General features: G+C 35.3%; 1 protein-coding gene across 4 annotated transcripts in view; it reads right to left on the reverse strand.

The window, feature by feature from the left end:
* Positions 1-329: 329 nt before the first annotated feature.
* The window catches only part of LOC119568137 (zinc transporter 5-like), a 33,056-nt gene continuing 16,819 nt past the window's right edge, over positions 330-16,566 (reverse strand). For 2 of the 4 annotated variants that reach the window (XM_037916535.1, XM_037916534.1), the window contains 12 exons: positions 7,950-8,167; positions 5,392-5,570; positions 4,984-5,151; positions 4,432-4,538; positions 3,752-3,930; positions 3,419-3,613; positions 2,747-2,903; positions 2,348-2,402; positions 2,015-2,142; positions 1,705-1,868; positions 674-900; positions 330-545 (listed from right to left, as the gene is read on the reverse strand). In XM_037916535.1, the coding sequence (XP_037772463.1) occupies positions 345-545; positions 674-900; positions 1,705-1,868; positions 2,015-2,142; positions 2,348-2,402; positions 2,747-2,903; positions 3,419-3,613; positions 3,752-3,930; positions 4,432-4,538; positions 4,984-5,151; positions 5,392-5,570; positions 7,950-8,167 (1,978 nt within the window). In that variant the 3' untranslated portion in view covers positions 330-344. Of the gene's footprint in view, positions 546-673; positions 901-1,704; positions 1,869-2,014; positions 2,143-2,347; positions 2,403-2,746; positions 2,904-3,418; positions 3,614-3,751; positions 3,931-4,431; positions 4,539-4,983; positions 5,152-5,391; positions 5,571-7,949; positions 8,168-12,333; positions 15,069-16,566 lie in introns of those variants that run through there. The other 2 variants (XM_037916536.1, XM_037916532.1) reach the window with 2 other exon arrangements.

A 16,566-nucleotide genomic window follows, 5' to 3' on the forward strand; every position in this document is an offset into this window, starting at 1 on the left:
CTCCCATCTAAGTAAAAAAAAAATATATATACACTTTCACACAAACATAAGCACATAAACCTGTCTTCATAACTAAGATGAAGTCTCTCAAACATTGTACTATACTGATTTTGAAATGCTCCTTTTATATTTTAAACAAACATTGAATTGTTTTACATCTTTCTCTAATGCTAATCAATCCCTCAGTATTAATTGATAACTTATAATTGAAATCTTGTTTTAATCCACTCAATAAATTCCATTATTAAAATTAAATAACTGATATAATGATTATAAAAAAATTACAAACAGTAACAAAAGTATCCATTAACTGATTATGACAATTTTTTTATCACACAAATGTTTTATGTCTGTTCTATTTGTCTCCTTTTGGTACCAGTGGATATAACTTTCAATACTATGACAAAATAACTTACACTGTGAATCATCTTCTGTTCTGACACGTCACTCTGGCATTGCACAACAATAGCTGAAACCAATATTTCTCCAGAATGTTGCCAAAATCGAGGATTCTTACAGCTCACTACATGTTCAAGTTCTATGATCTGAAAACAAGTAAATCCAATAAATACAAATAAAGTTTTTATTATTGATTTTTTTTTCTCTCTTTCTCTCTTTGCCCTATTTCCAATATCCCAAGTCACATATAATAATCAATTATTTACTCACGCACCTTATCTATGCATTCTCTTGCAACGTCTTCAAAGCCATAGGGAACTCTGAGCACTAGAACAGCAACCGACTCCTTCAGAAGTGGAAGAACAGAAGCCAAGATGAGAATAGAGAGGATCAGTGAGCACAGAGGGTCTGCGACATACCAGCCATACCAGTCAATCAGCAATGATGAAACAATAACTGCAACACTACCCATGGTGTCGGCGATAATATGCAAGAACACACCTGGAAGGAGATATGCCTAATTAAGACCATAGACACAATGATTTGTCTTTGCACCAGAAAAGGAGAAACAAGGTAATAATAAAATGAGGGTAAATAACATCAATTTGCCTTTGGACTATCATGCTCTTTTAAATTTTTCATAATTTTACATTACATGTACAAAGTCACTGGTATAGAAATTACATGTGAATTGATAGGCAATTCATAAATAAATTAAATAAATATATGAATATATTTATATACAATTTTTGTCAATATATATTTACCTTAAAATGACCGTAAAATTATCACAAAGCTGCTTAAATCTGTTGACCTTGAGCTTTACCATGAAACAGGTAAGATCTTTACATGCTTTTTGGTTAATCTATATTAGATGCCACTTTTTATCACCATCAGTATAATATATGCCTACAAATGCATATGCCAATTCAAACTGCAAACTCTGGTAATAATATTCTGTATTTCCTTATACCAGTGTTATTCAGCATGGAAATAATGCTCTTCCTTTGTCTACAGCTCTTTATTAAGTCTTAACTTGAAATCATTCTACTTGTGAATCCAACCACCACAGATTTATGTTTTGTCCCCTGTAGTTTTTTGTGAATTTTGTTACATACAGATGGCTCTACACAGAGATAGGTAGGACTAATAACTGTCTCCTTGGTGACTAAGCACTTGTAGAGCCATCTATGTATCAATACAATAAATAAACTGGCATGTATTCTTGCCATACGTGCCAGTTGGGTTAAAGGGATTATGGTAGTAATGCATATTATAAATGACTGTACTAAATAAAACACTTACCCTGCATATTGGCATTAAACTTATGACTGTGTCCATGGCTGCTGCCACTTTTTTGTCCATGACCATGTCCGTGACCGTGCCCATGGCCATGTCCATGGCTGTGCCCATGACCATGACTGTGTCCGTGATTATGACTGTGTCCATGCCCATGTGAATGTGTATGGCTACAGGGGAAAGTACAGTTAGGATCTCATCTTCATGTATTTGAAACAAATATTCCAATTCAAATATCTTTTTTTTTTCACCTACACATATTACATCCATATTTACAGATTCAACAAAGCAAAATCTGGTCTTTCCAGTTACATACCTGAAAGACATGATTCCAAATAGATTAACAAACAAGCCACAGATTGCCACAGCCAGTAGCTTTTCCGTGCGCACCTCTGGAGGCTCGAGGATTCTCCCAATGGCCTCGTACAGCACCATCAAACCAATCTGAATATGAGGAGGAAAGACAATGTGTTCATAAAAGATATTATATCAAGAATCTGTTTGTAAATATATTGGGAATGTTATGTATTTTTTTTTTTTTTCTAAGTTTCATAGAATAAGCTATACATTATATTATACAAATATTTGTCTTTTCATCTTCAATTTCCTTTACAAGTAACAAAAAATTCATTCATGATTTCATGCTTACCACAGAGAGAAAAAGACCATTGACAAATCCTGATAAAACCTCAACTCTCCCATACCTGGAAAAACAAAGGTTTTATCACAACCTTTTACATTCCGTAATATTCAACTAAAAATCATGAATAATTACATACTGAAATGGCAATGACTAGTGTGTATCTGTTTTCAGTACACAAAATATTTTTTTTCTGGCTTACTCATGCAAATTTAAGATTATCACATTCTACCCAGAAACAACGTGATTCAAAACAATTAAAATCAAAACTGCTTGTATAGCATTTCATTAGAACACATACATACAGAAACAATAAAAATATATCTTGTAAGATACAAGAAGTCGACGAGTAAACAAGATTCACATGCTACCAAATTACTTTCTACTTATTATTTCCTCATTACTTACCCAAATGGAAACGTTTTAGTAGGCTTCCATTTGGCCATTACCGATGCTATCAGGCCAATAACAAGAGCTGAACAGTCAAACAGCATATGGAAACCATCAGAGATTAATCCTAAGCTATTAGTCCAAACTCCGTACGTGAATTCAACAAAGGTAAAGCCTGGAAAAAAGTAATAAGATATATAGATAAGATAGTTAAAGGCTATATGCACCAGTTTTTTTTACAATTACTTTTGCTTTATTTTTGCAATAAAATGAACCCAGGATGTGATCTAAATTTAGTAATATTTTTTTTACAACTTGCTATAAATACCATCAGAATAACATATTACTTTTAACCGAGTATTTTGATAAATTTCCACTACTTAAAAAAAAAAGTCACCTCTTGACTGTCCCAAACACAGACACAGGGAACATGACACACACTATATACTTCATATTTAAGACTGCAAGGAAGAACAGAAAGTAAAATTTATATAAAATAAAACAATGCAAAATTAAGAACAGAATTATGAATCATGTAACGAGGAAATCTTTGAAACACAACAATCTATTGTCTTCTTCTTGTAACTGTACTTTATGTGAGTAAAAACAATTATATTTGTGATTTGTTGAAAGTTCATATATATAACAGAAAATTGAATAATGAAACTGCCCTGATGAATTGTGACTCACAGAGGTTTATGCAGAGGAAGTAGAAAATGGTACGACTGTTGCTGTCGGCAAGAACAACTTTCAGGGTAGAGGTGAGGAAAGAGATAAGTGATTGTGATCGGTGTAGCGCTTCCCCAGGCAAGCCATGAAGCGGGAGTCCACTCATGGTACCCGGACTGCGCCATCGCTCCTTGTTTGAAGTTAACTGCAGTGTAGCTGAAAAGAGACAAGTTGATTGTCATACTTACTGAGTCTTTCCAATTTCATTTTCCACTTCTTTCAAATAAAACATACACCAAAAACATATCATCTAAGTCTATAAACACTAAGCCTGCATAACAGACATACTCCTACCAGCTATCAACATCACAACGCTGAATGCAACGCCTCCTGAAAAAGCATGATCCATCTTTTCTTTAACGACTCCACCACTGTCAACAATCTTCCCCGAGTATCTCCACATTGTACTTAGCACAAGACTTGTAAAGAAGATGGAAAGCGTCCCAACACGAGCTGTCCGGACCACATCCAATCTGTTAAAAGGACAGTTATGTGATTAGCAATGAAAGGTATTATTTAAAAAATAACAATAATATCATACATCAACTTCTGCTTTCTTCTGACAATATCTTTACCTTTTCTAAACATTTGTAAAACTCCATTTCACTTATCATGCTATATTAGTTCTGAGGTAAAGGAAAGTATTCTAAAAAATCTTACAACATAATCAGCCTGAATTCAGACCATGACAATGACTAAGAATGTTATTCATTTTTGTTACAAAGATATCTAATACAACATTACAAATACCCATATATATACCTCATACAATCAAAATTTATTCCTTAATAAGAAGGCTAGTACTCTGTTGACTTATGACCAGAAACATGAAATCATAAAGGCTCTGAACTTTTTATTACATACTTGTACTGGGAAGACAGAACAACATTGTCAATTAAAAGGAAAAAAAAAAAAAATCCTCTGTTCCTTAATAAGAACTTAAAAAGTGACAAAACAAAAGTGAACATAAATACCTCTGAACACATGCTGCATCCACATAATAATGGAAGGCAAACACGAACAAAGCTACAACAAAGGCTTGTGGGAAGTACTGCAGAGCCCCTGGACTTGAAGTGTCCTGCTGAGGATCAAACCTGTGTTAACATCATGACAAGATCACTGATACTTATGTCTTTAGTAAAGCAGAAATACCCATATCCTTAGATTAGTTTATTTACAAAAGAAATCCAAACACAAAAAATCTTTGGTAATCTTGATACTTAAAATGTACTTGACAAATGTTAGGATTAATAAAAATATATGGTGTAGTATCAAAACTGAAAAAAAATTATATATCAATTCTCTACAGTCTCACAGTAATGGCTGTCCCTAGACTATTACAAAATTACACTTTTAATGTCCACATCAGAGATTGCACTATTAAAATATTTTGAATACACAAACATAGCAGCACACTCCATCATGTACCTATGCTGTGTTATTTTTTTTGCAAAGATGAAGCAGCTGGAAATGTTAACAAAAATTCTGAGTGGAATTCTTCTGTGCATAATGAAATTTATCCTTACTTGAGTCATCCAAACCATCAGGGCAAGTGGGCAGAGGAATAAAGTGGAAACAATGGCTGTCAGAGCATGCAATCTCCTGGAGCTGCCCACGTCCACCGCCAGGCGACGTCCTCCATTGTTTACGTAGGCTTGAAGACACAAAGTCAGCAGCAGGACCACAATGCCACCCTGAGAATACAACAAAGAGAAAGGAAAGCCTCATAAACCTTATCCAATTAGGATTTCATTTAACCAACCTAACACTGTAATGAGAAAGTCCAATTCTTTATACATAAAAAAAAGAAAGATCAGCAGAAAAACTTGATCGTAATCTTCTATTAATTTCTGATACTAACACATAATGAATGCACATCATCTTTATACCAATCAGTAGCTATACAAGAAATCAAAATAAACCCATCAACTTACCTCATGGTCGGACAATCCCATCCATGCTAAAAGGTAATACAAGACGTGACTGACACCATGGTGTTCGTGGCCCTCTGGGTGCTCTGCCGCAGCAGTGGAGTCATTGTCAAAGAGAACCAGAGACAAAACACCAAGGACAAACCATAAGGATCCCCTTAATTTTCCAGCACCACCAATCCCTGAAAGTAACAGTTATTTTTTTCCATGTCAGAATATAAAAATAAAATAAAAATGGATTATATAATTTGTGTGGTATACTCTTATCTTAAAATAAATTGATTTATTATATGACTGGTATATCAGTACATCACCTATGAATTTCTTATGAAATATAGATGCAGATTATTCTAACACTACTTATGAGGAATGTATACTGTCTAATTCATAATTCACATCAACCTCAGGAGGATACTGAAATTATTGCTTCATGGATTCATGTGCTTTAAAGAACACTGAGAAAAAATATATATAAACAAAAAATATGCATACAAATATTTACATATACATAAGAACATATATATACATATCTATACATGTGTGTCTGTGGCTGGGTAGTTCCCAAATATATATATTCCAGTTGGTTAGGTTTCCATCAACTAAATGACTGAATGTTTTGTATCACTGTGCAAATGAGAAGTCAACTGATTCAAATGCATCAGAGGTATTAGTTTGTTGAATGTTGAGCATTAATATAGTTAAAGGGTAGGTGTTGGTTAGAAGAATGTGAGAGGTGACAGGCAGTATTCTGGTGAATGAGGTGTAGGTTTAGAGACAAAAGGGTTGCCTGGAACAGGTGTTCACTGAGAGATGGGTATGGTATATGAAAAGTAGCAGAAAGTGAAAAGGAAAAATGTGTTTTGGACATTCATGTAAGTGGCAGACTACTTAGAACAGTAAAATCTTTAAGGGAAGAGCCATGCATGTTCAAGCATGAGAAGTAAAAAAGGGTAATTTATTTGATGTTAAAGTGGGGCTCCAAGTGAGTATGTGATGTCTCCAAATCTGTTTGAAGTTCATATGGAAGACTAGTGAGAGAGGTATATGAAAGAGTGTTAGGAATGAAGTTAGTGGTCATAGATGGTGACAGCTACATTTAGGAAATGAACCAGTTCCTTTTTGTTGATGACATGGCACTTGTCACTGGTTCAGAAGAAATGTTACAGCATATCTAAAAATGTGTGCACAAAAGAGTTTAAGTTAACCCATTGCCACTGAGTGGTTTCCTGATAAAAAGCCCTCCCTCCTGGGCTATATCCGTAGTAATTTGGGCCTCGCTGCCGGGCAATCGTGTCAGCACCATAGCGTGCACTGCATGGTCATACATGCCCCCAGAAAACGGGACCGGCGCACCACGGCATGTATACACATCACGCGGAATATAGTTCAGGCATGCCATGGCATGTATGTACATGCCACCCAGCAGTGAAGGGTTAAGAGTACACAAGAACCAGAAAAGGAAGAAAACTGACAGTCAGACTAAATGGGGAGTACTAGAAAGAAACAGAAATAATGAAGTACATAGGGGCTCCATATATCAAGAAATGACAGTCAGGAGGTTATGGCAAGATATTGGGGGCAGGAGAGGCAGGGAATGAAAAGAGCAAGAAGCTGGGTAATCAGGCAAAGCATAGTCTATATGATGGTGTGTTTTTCCTGTGTTATAAAAAGCAAAAATGTAGGGTATGAGACCTGTAGACCAAACCAGATATAATGGAGATGAAAAGCTTGCATATCACAAGTGGATTGACTCAAATAACTTGGTTTAGGCATAAAGAGAGAATACTGAACACAAACATAAGATCTGATGTGGTGGATATACATCCACAAGGTACACCAAGAGTGGGATGGTTGAATGTATATAGGTACTAAGGGGTAAAGGGAAGAAAATTAGGGCAATGTCCTTCGGGCTCACAGGAAAAAACAATGTTAATTAAATGTCTTTGGTGCAGACATTTCAGGACAATTAATCAGACTAGTTACCAATCCAAAATCAATCTTTTTAATACTAGTAAGTAGGTTTATATTAGTGAAACCAAATTTTCAGCCTATAATGCTGAACTGGACTACCTGGAGGTAGGTTGGTTTTCTTGGATATATTTTTCACCCATGTCTACACTAACCCCTTATATGTGTACTTACATGTTTATGTATGTATGTATGTATGTATGTATGTATGTATGTATGTATGTATGTATGTATGTATGTATGTATGTATGTCCTACATATCATATATAAATATAAATATAAATATAAATATAAATATATATACATATACATATATATATCCATATACATATACTTACACACACACACACACATGCACGCACGCACACATGCACACATGCACACACACACACACACACACACACACACACACACACACACACACACACACACACACACACACACACACACACACACACACACACACACACACACACATATATATATATAATAATTAATAGCTTATTTCTAGTACAATGAAAATAAAGTTCAGTATCTGATTCATATAAGCCAAGTTCTGCAAGAGAGTTTTGCCTTGTAACAAGAAAACTTACCTTTCAGGATAGCACCCCACACTGCCAACACAACAATATCTGCATGTTCACTCAGTAGCACTGCACGCAGGGGGCCCACATGAGCTAGGCCATAAAACCACAAAAGATTGAGACATGTCTGCACAAATGCATGCCTTGCAATGTTGATCCAGACACCCTGTGCCAATTTCTTGCTCCCTGAGAGTGGGCGCTGCACAAACCCATACACTATGGAACATCTGAAACAAATGGAGAATGCATGCTAATAAACACCAAGGATAGTATAGTCTGGAGTCTACGAATGTGTGTAAATAATTAAAATGCAATGTAAATGCTTTATCTGCTTAATTCAATGGCTCCACGTGTGCTCTGCCAACAAGGAGTCTATCAATAGGCCCTAGTGACCAACACCTGATTTCCCCATTGCTAGAATTTGCAGGAAAATGGGTTTTTCTTTCTAATACTATTAATATGGACATTGTTATTGTTCTTTTTGATATTATGATTATTAAATTGTTATCAAAATGTTAATAACACTAAAGACAATAAAATAATACAAGTGAAACTTTTTAAAAAATCAAGGAAAAGGATAAACAGGTGAGATAAGGAGGACTAATAACTGACTCCTTGGTGACTAAGCACTTATAGAGCCATCTATGTGTAAAGACAATAAATGAACTTTTATTACAGTGGCATAGCCCTGTATTCTTGCCATCAATGCCAATTGGGTTAAAATGAACCAAAAAAGGGCCTTCTTTCTACTCGACGTCCAAAAATACAAGGCCTGTTAATTTTGTAGTTAAAATTTTCTTTTTTTAGATTTTTCATTCTAACACCGGAAAGGGACCCTTTTGAGGAGGAGAATAAACTCAAGAAACTGACATAAGAAGAACAATGTATTTTTTTCTTTCTCTCTTTTTTATAACGTGTATTTCAATTTTATGGAAGGTTCCCTACTGTGGGTCTTTTTTTTTTTTTTTTTTTTTTAAGGAAATGAAACACTTTTGAAATTTTAATATTGTTAACCCATTGCCGACGGGTGGCATGTACGTACGTGCCATGGCATGGCGGGACCATCTGCCGGGGGCACGTACGCACATGCCATAGAGTATGCGTGGACATGCCATGAGTTTTTTTTGTTACAATCACGGCAAAGGATTATTTTTTTGCCAGTGAAAGTGTGATTAAGTCGGTTCTAACACTTTCTCATTTTTACCATGCAACAAACAAAAAAAATGCAACAAACCGACAATTTCAACTCCATGATGCCACACACTGCTTATTTTATTCGGACTATAGACCGAATAATGATCAACTATGGAGTCTATATAACAACAAAAATACCCTTCAGTCTCAATTTATCAGGAAGTTTGGCAAGTAGAGACTGTAAAAAATAGTGAAAATTGAAAATACAACATATCTTCGTAGTATTACGAAGAAACGGCATGGGATGCTGGTATTTGGCATGAGTGGTCGCGCATGCTCGGGCGACGATATATGCCCCCGGCAGCGAGGCCCCGGCCTCTATGAATGCTACCCGTCAATTATGGGTTAATACTTCAGCACATCTACCCACCTACTAAAAAATAATCATTCAGAAAGATCATGATCAGGACATGCACAAACAATGTCTTTCAGAATATATGCAACTAGCCCTATCTTTATCACTCTAAAATCATGGGGATCAATCTCAAAAGCTTTATTTTTTCATTTTTTATCATAATTCAGTCTATTGGATCAATCTACTACAAGTAAATATAAATGGGTGATGGCAGAAATGTCTTCAACAAAAATTCAAAACCTGAAGAAAAAAAATAAAAGGAAACAACTTCACAACTTATACATCAATAAAAATATAAGAGAAATGATTTGCAGCTAAATTTTTTGCAGTAAGATATATTTTCAGAGAAAATACTAACAACACAGTATGAATGACTAATCAAAAATGCGTATGGATAATTTCAAATACATTCTTTCTTTCCTTCTTTCTTTCTTTCTTTACACCCTCAAGCCAAAATTATTAATTATGACAAAACAAAAATTTTCAATTACTTTTGGTCTGTTTTTCTATCCATCTTCCTCATATGGTAAAAGAAAATAAATAAATAAATAAATAAACAGTTACTCCCCAAAAATCATACAACTGAAAAAGAGGTCTTGATTTTTTTTCTCTCTCTTTTTATATAATGTACAAGAAAGATGGAGTTTGTGTTTATTATCTCTCACCTTAAAGAATACTTTTTTTCTTTAATATCTCTATAAAGCATCAAAACACAACATAAAACTATACTAAAATGAATATAAAACAAACAGATAAAGAAAGGATGACATGTGCATACAAACATACAAACATATTATCCAATAAATCTTTGCATTCAGATCTTATAACTATAATGAATAATCAGTCAACATTGTGCTATGAGAATGGCAGTTTAAAATTTCTGATCAATGATGGCTCTTTTTAGAGCATTTCCTATATTTTGTAATAAACAAAAAATTGTTATATATTATCTTTTCAATACGGAAAAAATGTTAGCCACATAAATCACAAGGCATTCCCCTTGTTGCATTATTCCAATATAAAATTATATATGGCATTATGTAGTTTGCGGTTTAATACCTAGTCCTAGCCAATTATATTAATATGTATGAGTAAATGCCATCCATGTACAGCAGGGACCAGATAAAAATTAACATTACTTTTCGTATTAAAAGACGTTTTTTTTTTTTAAGATTGTTCACTTTAAAGTCTAATAATACTTTGTAAATATAGCTATAGGGTGGGGCTTGAGAGGTGATGCCTACAGGCAAGAAGATCTTTGGTTCATAAGGCAATGTTTGTGGATTCCCAAAATGGTTAATGGTTAAAACAAACCCGCTAGACAACAGAGGTCATACGGCATTATGATAAAGTATTGTGACGAAAAGGGTAAAAATAAGTTAACAATTTGTGTGAGTGAACAGAAGAATGGGATGAAGAAGAGAATGGTTAATGGTTGGAATAAATAAATGTGCTAGACATCAAAGGAACGAAGGAAAAGGAAAAGGGGAGAAGAAAAGACCATGCAAAATTTGTTAAGGCAAGGACTGAGGGCCAAGGTAGGGGCGATTCCCTACACTGGGTCTCAGCCTCCATCTCCATCAGTCCCACGACAACAACGAGCAAGGGACTGGGGTGTCAGCTTGCAATAGAAAGAGATACTTGTGCATTATCTAATAACATGTAAACAACATAAGGCTTGTAAGATTGGTTACTAAGGCTTATCTGCTGCAGCAACAGCTTAGGTCATTATCAGCATTTCTCAGTCATATTAAATTAGAAAGAAAAATCATAAAATTCCTTTTTTCCCCACAGCAAAATAATGCAAAATAATTAATTTAATTTCATGACCGGAAAAGACATTCTACACTTTTCATCAAAGTGATTTCTTGGATTTTGATAATGTCAGGAGTATGCAACATGAACTCCCATTAAAAAATATATCTATATATTTACTACCTTAATGGATATACCATGTTTTGACATTGTTCTGCAAATTAATAATGACTTGAGAAATTTAAAAGAAAAAATATCTAAGGTAAAAAAAAATTATAAAAAATAATAATAATAATAAAAAAAAAAAAATGCAATGAATACTAATTATCTGATTTATCACCATCAACAGTAATCAGTCTTCAAATGCAATTTAATCATAATCCTCCTATGATATTTCAAGAATGAAGGTTGAAAGTAATTTTGAAAAGATGGTATATGATGGTCCGTAAAAGCTGTAACTTCTTACTTCAATGAAATCTTTCATTATATGTGGAGTCCTCTACTCTTTCCCAGACTTAATCTCAGGTGAATAGGAATGCATGTGCTTTACAATTATTTTCTTCTTTAGACCATATATAATCTGTTATTTCTATCTTCCATTACAAGCAAAATATTTACTGTGCTGGAGTTCCAAGACTTCCAATCCATTTTTATCTGATCTCAGTTAGATTATACTAAAATGTAGTTCTATTAACAAATTTTTGTGTATCTAGGTGTCAAGTGTCAAGTAAAGTCTGTGTTTTTTTCTTTCTTTCTTTCTTTTAGGGAAAGGAGTTACTAGATATAAAACTATTTTTTTTACAGAAATTAACATTTATTTTTAACATAAAACATATGCATGGGATCATACATGTATTTAAAGCCATATTTACAAACAACTTTCAAGATCTATTTATACCACTTGGCAAAACAAGTTCCTATAAGAAACATTTGAGTACTAAATATACATTTCATTATGTAGAAGATCAAAGAAACTTCAATCTTGCCCAAGTAATTCCTATATAATACATCTTTCTGTACTTCTTGTATAACACAATATTCACAATACCTCTCAACTTCTCAAGGTATATAAAATTATACACATAAATAAACAAAAATCTTATCTTACACAACTCGGCAGCACTTCAAGATCACTCTAAACCAACTGTCCGAAGATTTGTGTTGTGCATCACCACTTCCACAGGCCCATCTAACTCCCCCTTCCCAGGACATAACTGGTTCACCATTGTCACGATCATTTCCATGCCATCTGGTGTTTGTACATTGAAGTTGCTGCCTGGAGGAACTTGGATAATGAACTTTTTCTTTTGTCCACCAACAGAGGCATTGATGTGAATTTCAGTTTGCTGGTCAGCTGGCTTTTGTACCTGTGGCATTGGCACTAGGTCAAAATTTGGGGAGTCTAGAATTTCCTGTATAGCATCAGTTTCTTCCATTAACTCCTCCTCTTCTTCCTCCTCCTCCTCTTCATCTTCCTCGTCATCATCGTCATCATCGAAGTCATTAATTTCATTTCCAGACAAATTTGCTCCAGCTGCTGTCTGGAGGCTCTCAATTGTGTTTGCTGCCTGGCTAACTGCTGCAGCAATAACTTTGTTTACAAGCTCCTCATCCTGAGTATCAGTGTCAGGAACTGTCTGGGTAAAGCTGAGTGTTCCTTTAGATACTCTTACATCAGTTCCCACTTGAGGACCTCTTAATGATCCTGTTGAGTCAACTGATATCTCTTTTTTACAATTTTTGGTGGACTCTATAGGTGGGTAAGGGCTTCCAAAGTCACCGTCTTCTCTCCTTGTACTTACATTTTCCTCATTATCTGTGATCTCTTCCTTCTTTATGTTTATTTTTCTATTTGAAGTAGCATTTTGCTCTTCCCCTTCTGTAACAGTTATTTCCATTGCTTTGTCCTCTTCATCTTCTTCATCTTCATCCTCCTCCTCCTCATCAATATTGTCTAAATGTAGATTCTCACTGAGAGAAACTCTCTCTCTCTCCCTCTCTTTCTCTTTGTTTTCTTCCATCTCAAGTTCTTTCAACTGTTTTGAAGCTAAATCTTCCTCACCTTCAGAGAACACAGGTATCTGCCCATTAGGAAGAGGGTGAATGTATCTAATGTGATTCTCATAGTATTCTCTTTTGCCAAACTTAAAACCACACGTATCACAAGCAAAATAAATAGCTTTGTCATGGTTTTGCAAGTGAGACTTCAAATTTTTTCTATCAGAAAACTCCCTACTACATTTTCTGCACTTAAATGGTTTTTGATTTTTATGAACTAACCTTTTATGTCTCTCAACATCCCCCTTCCGTGTGAATCTTGCATCACATTCATCACATGTATGTGGTTTCTCACCAGTATGAGTCTTGTAATGTTGTTTCATAGACGATTCTTTCAACATTTTGAAACACATGCTACATTCCACATACTTATCACCATCACTTTCAACTCTCTTGAATATTTTGGGGGCCTTTCTCTTCTGCTTACTTTCTTTAGCATCACCAAAGTCATGGAGATCTTCCGCAAAATCTCCCACGTCACTAATACCTGCAGCAGCCTCAGACAAGGCTCTCTGTAACTGATCTAATTCAGATCTTTCTTCTTCTTCACCTGTGTCAATATGATCTTTTGGTTCCTGCTTGACCTTTACAGGAATAATCTTATTTGGTTTCCTTCCTCTTCTTGACTTTGGGGTTTTATCTATCCCAGGCTCAAATTTCCTTACCACACCCCTACCAGTGAAGACCATACGAGGCTTGGCATAAATATTTTCAATCTCAGACGTAACCATTCTCGCCCTCTTACTCATCCGTGACTCACTCTTGATGGTATCAGCACACTGCCGTCCATATCTACCTAAATCCTCTTCATCTGAAAAGTATTCTTCTGGTTCTTGCTTTATTTGCTGTGGATCTACAAGAATTGTTTCCTCACGAATTAGTTTCTGCCTGTCTCCAACTTTCTGCCCTCCTCCACCACCATCATCATAGGCACGCTTCAGGTTCTTGTCCTGTCTATCACGGGGCTCTGTTACTGCCTCTAAACCACCATGACTACCTGTCTTGCCATTACATGTATCCTCTAATGACTGGGAGTTGCAGCTTTCACCAGCTTTTTCAATTCTGTCCATAAACATGTCCACTCCTTCTGAACTCACACTGTTACACACTCCCGCTAAAAGGTCTACACTTTTCTTTTCACACTGGATGTTATCAACAGAGATACCTTTCATATATTTGTCTCCATCAATTTTCGAATCTATCACTTCACTGGTAAAGCTACATTCACTATTTCTACTATTCAAAGGAAGTTTGGTTAGCCCTGGTTCTACTTTCACTCCTTTTATTGAAGACACATTCTTCAGAAACGCTTGCTGCTTTGGAGTAATCTTTTTCTCAAGCAACGCAGGATCTTCCTTCTCCACCATTACTTTAGTTGTTTTCACTTTAATGCTTACTTTCTTTGCAATGGGTTTGGTATTTTTTGTGGCCTTAGTTGGGCTTTTCTGGACTGCTCCTTGAGTCTTTTCTCTGGCATCCCATTCCTTGCAAGACGGGCAATTGCAGCCTTCAATTTTGCCCTCCCAAGTTCCTAGCATGTGAAGAACTGATATCTTCTTCCTTCGAGTTCCCTCACGAACCGACATTTTGCCGACACGGTGTGTACCTCTTTTCAAAACAAATGTATCCTTTCCACGTTTCCTATCTAGTTAATCAACTTAACTTTGCCCTTTCAAACACTTAGAGTCTGCTCAACTGCATCTTTGGTTGGAACACCTCATGAAGGCCAAGACAATTAGGACCATCCCGGCCTGCTTGGTCAGCACCTAGAAGGATGAAAAGAGAGTTGATGTTATTTTTTAAGAAGGTAAAAATCATTCAACAATAGATATACACCTAAATACTAAATACCATCAACTCTCTTTTCACTTCAAAATGACAAGTCCCAATCTCCAAATTAGAACGTGAAGGATAAATGTTAAACATTCCTTCTAACCAACTACACAAACCAAGCAAAAGAAAGTTGATTGCTAATCAGTCTAGAAACAATATAAAAATGACGAGCCAGTTTCACCCAAAAACTGAAGCAGATCACACACCATTAAAATAATTCCACTTGCTTTGTATTTTACTTAATGATATGAAAGGCTTTAAAATGGCACGCATCATAATTCCCTGATATAGCATGTTAAATACAATACCACTGTTATTTGTAGGACTGTTTATTAGATTTATAATATTTAGTTTCTCTACTTCTAAATATTTCAAACATTTTTCTATCTAGAATGAGGAAATAGAGCACAACAAATTAATATGGTTTGGTTCTATTTTTGTTATAATGGATCCACAACAACATTCCTTGCCAGAGATATTACTTTATACTAACTACCAGTATTAGTTTTCTGTAATTCTTTTTTCTTCTTCTTCTTCTTTTTATCTTGTGTGACTTGCTAGGTTTTGAAAGTTATATATGAAAATATTATGGCATTGGGAGTGTCATATTACATCATGAATTATTCGAGCTCCTGGCAGAAATTAATTCAATGAAAATGCAACGCACATACTAATAGATACTCCCAACAGTAGACAATACCCAAACATATTTTGAAAGCATACCTTTTTCTCTCCCTTCCCCTGGAATGTAAGAATTTCCCTAATTGTATATAAAACTTCTTAAAGATGGAATATTAAAATAAACAGAAAAGCACACTCAAAATCTTACGTTTGAAAACATATTGTAAGTACGTGACTTTAGCGTTTAACTCATTAGTCTTATAAAAAGTAATATTCTAAAAGGTAACCCTTACATGTTCATGCCACATGGCAAGTATTTACACATTGTTGAGCCCCCCTTTACACTGTATATGCTCAATAGTTTTGCTTGTTTGGCCCTGTCTACAGTCAGGCAGGAGGTACAGTTCTCGAAAGTAGTTTATTTTAAGACCATACTAGCTTTTAATTTTGTACTTAACCCGTACCTGCCGGGCCACACCTATAGCCAATTCATCATGCTGGGTACAGCCATAGGCATCACGACGTGCTAGAGTGAGATGAGTGGAAAGTTCCACTACATGTACCAGACTCCTGTGCCAAACTGCAGGATGGTTGCCAGAAATCACCTGAGTCAGTGACACCCAGAGATTTCTGATACCATATTTGACAGGTTAAGCAGTTAACTGTACACAACCCCCAGCACAAAGCTTAAGTTGGCATAGGTAAAAACCAGTCATAGGGTAAGGAAGAGTAAAAGTTCTAGCGTTATAATGCATATACTTTTTTTTCTTCTGATAATCATTACTTTCCACGGTTGTTTTTACTAGACTA

The sequence above is a fragment of the Penaeus monodon genome, chromosome 43 (genome assembly GCF_015228065.2).
Source record: "Penaeus monodon isolate SGIC_2016 chromosome 43, NSTDA_Pmon_1, whole genome shotgun sequence".
Lineage (NCBI taxonomy): Eukaryota > Metazoa > Arthropoda > Malacostraca > Decapoda > Penaeidae > Penaeus > Penaeus monodon.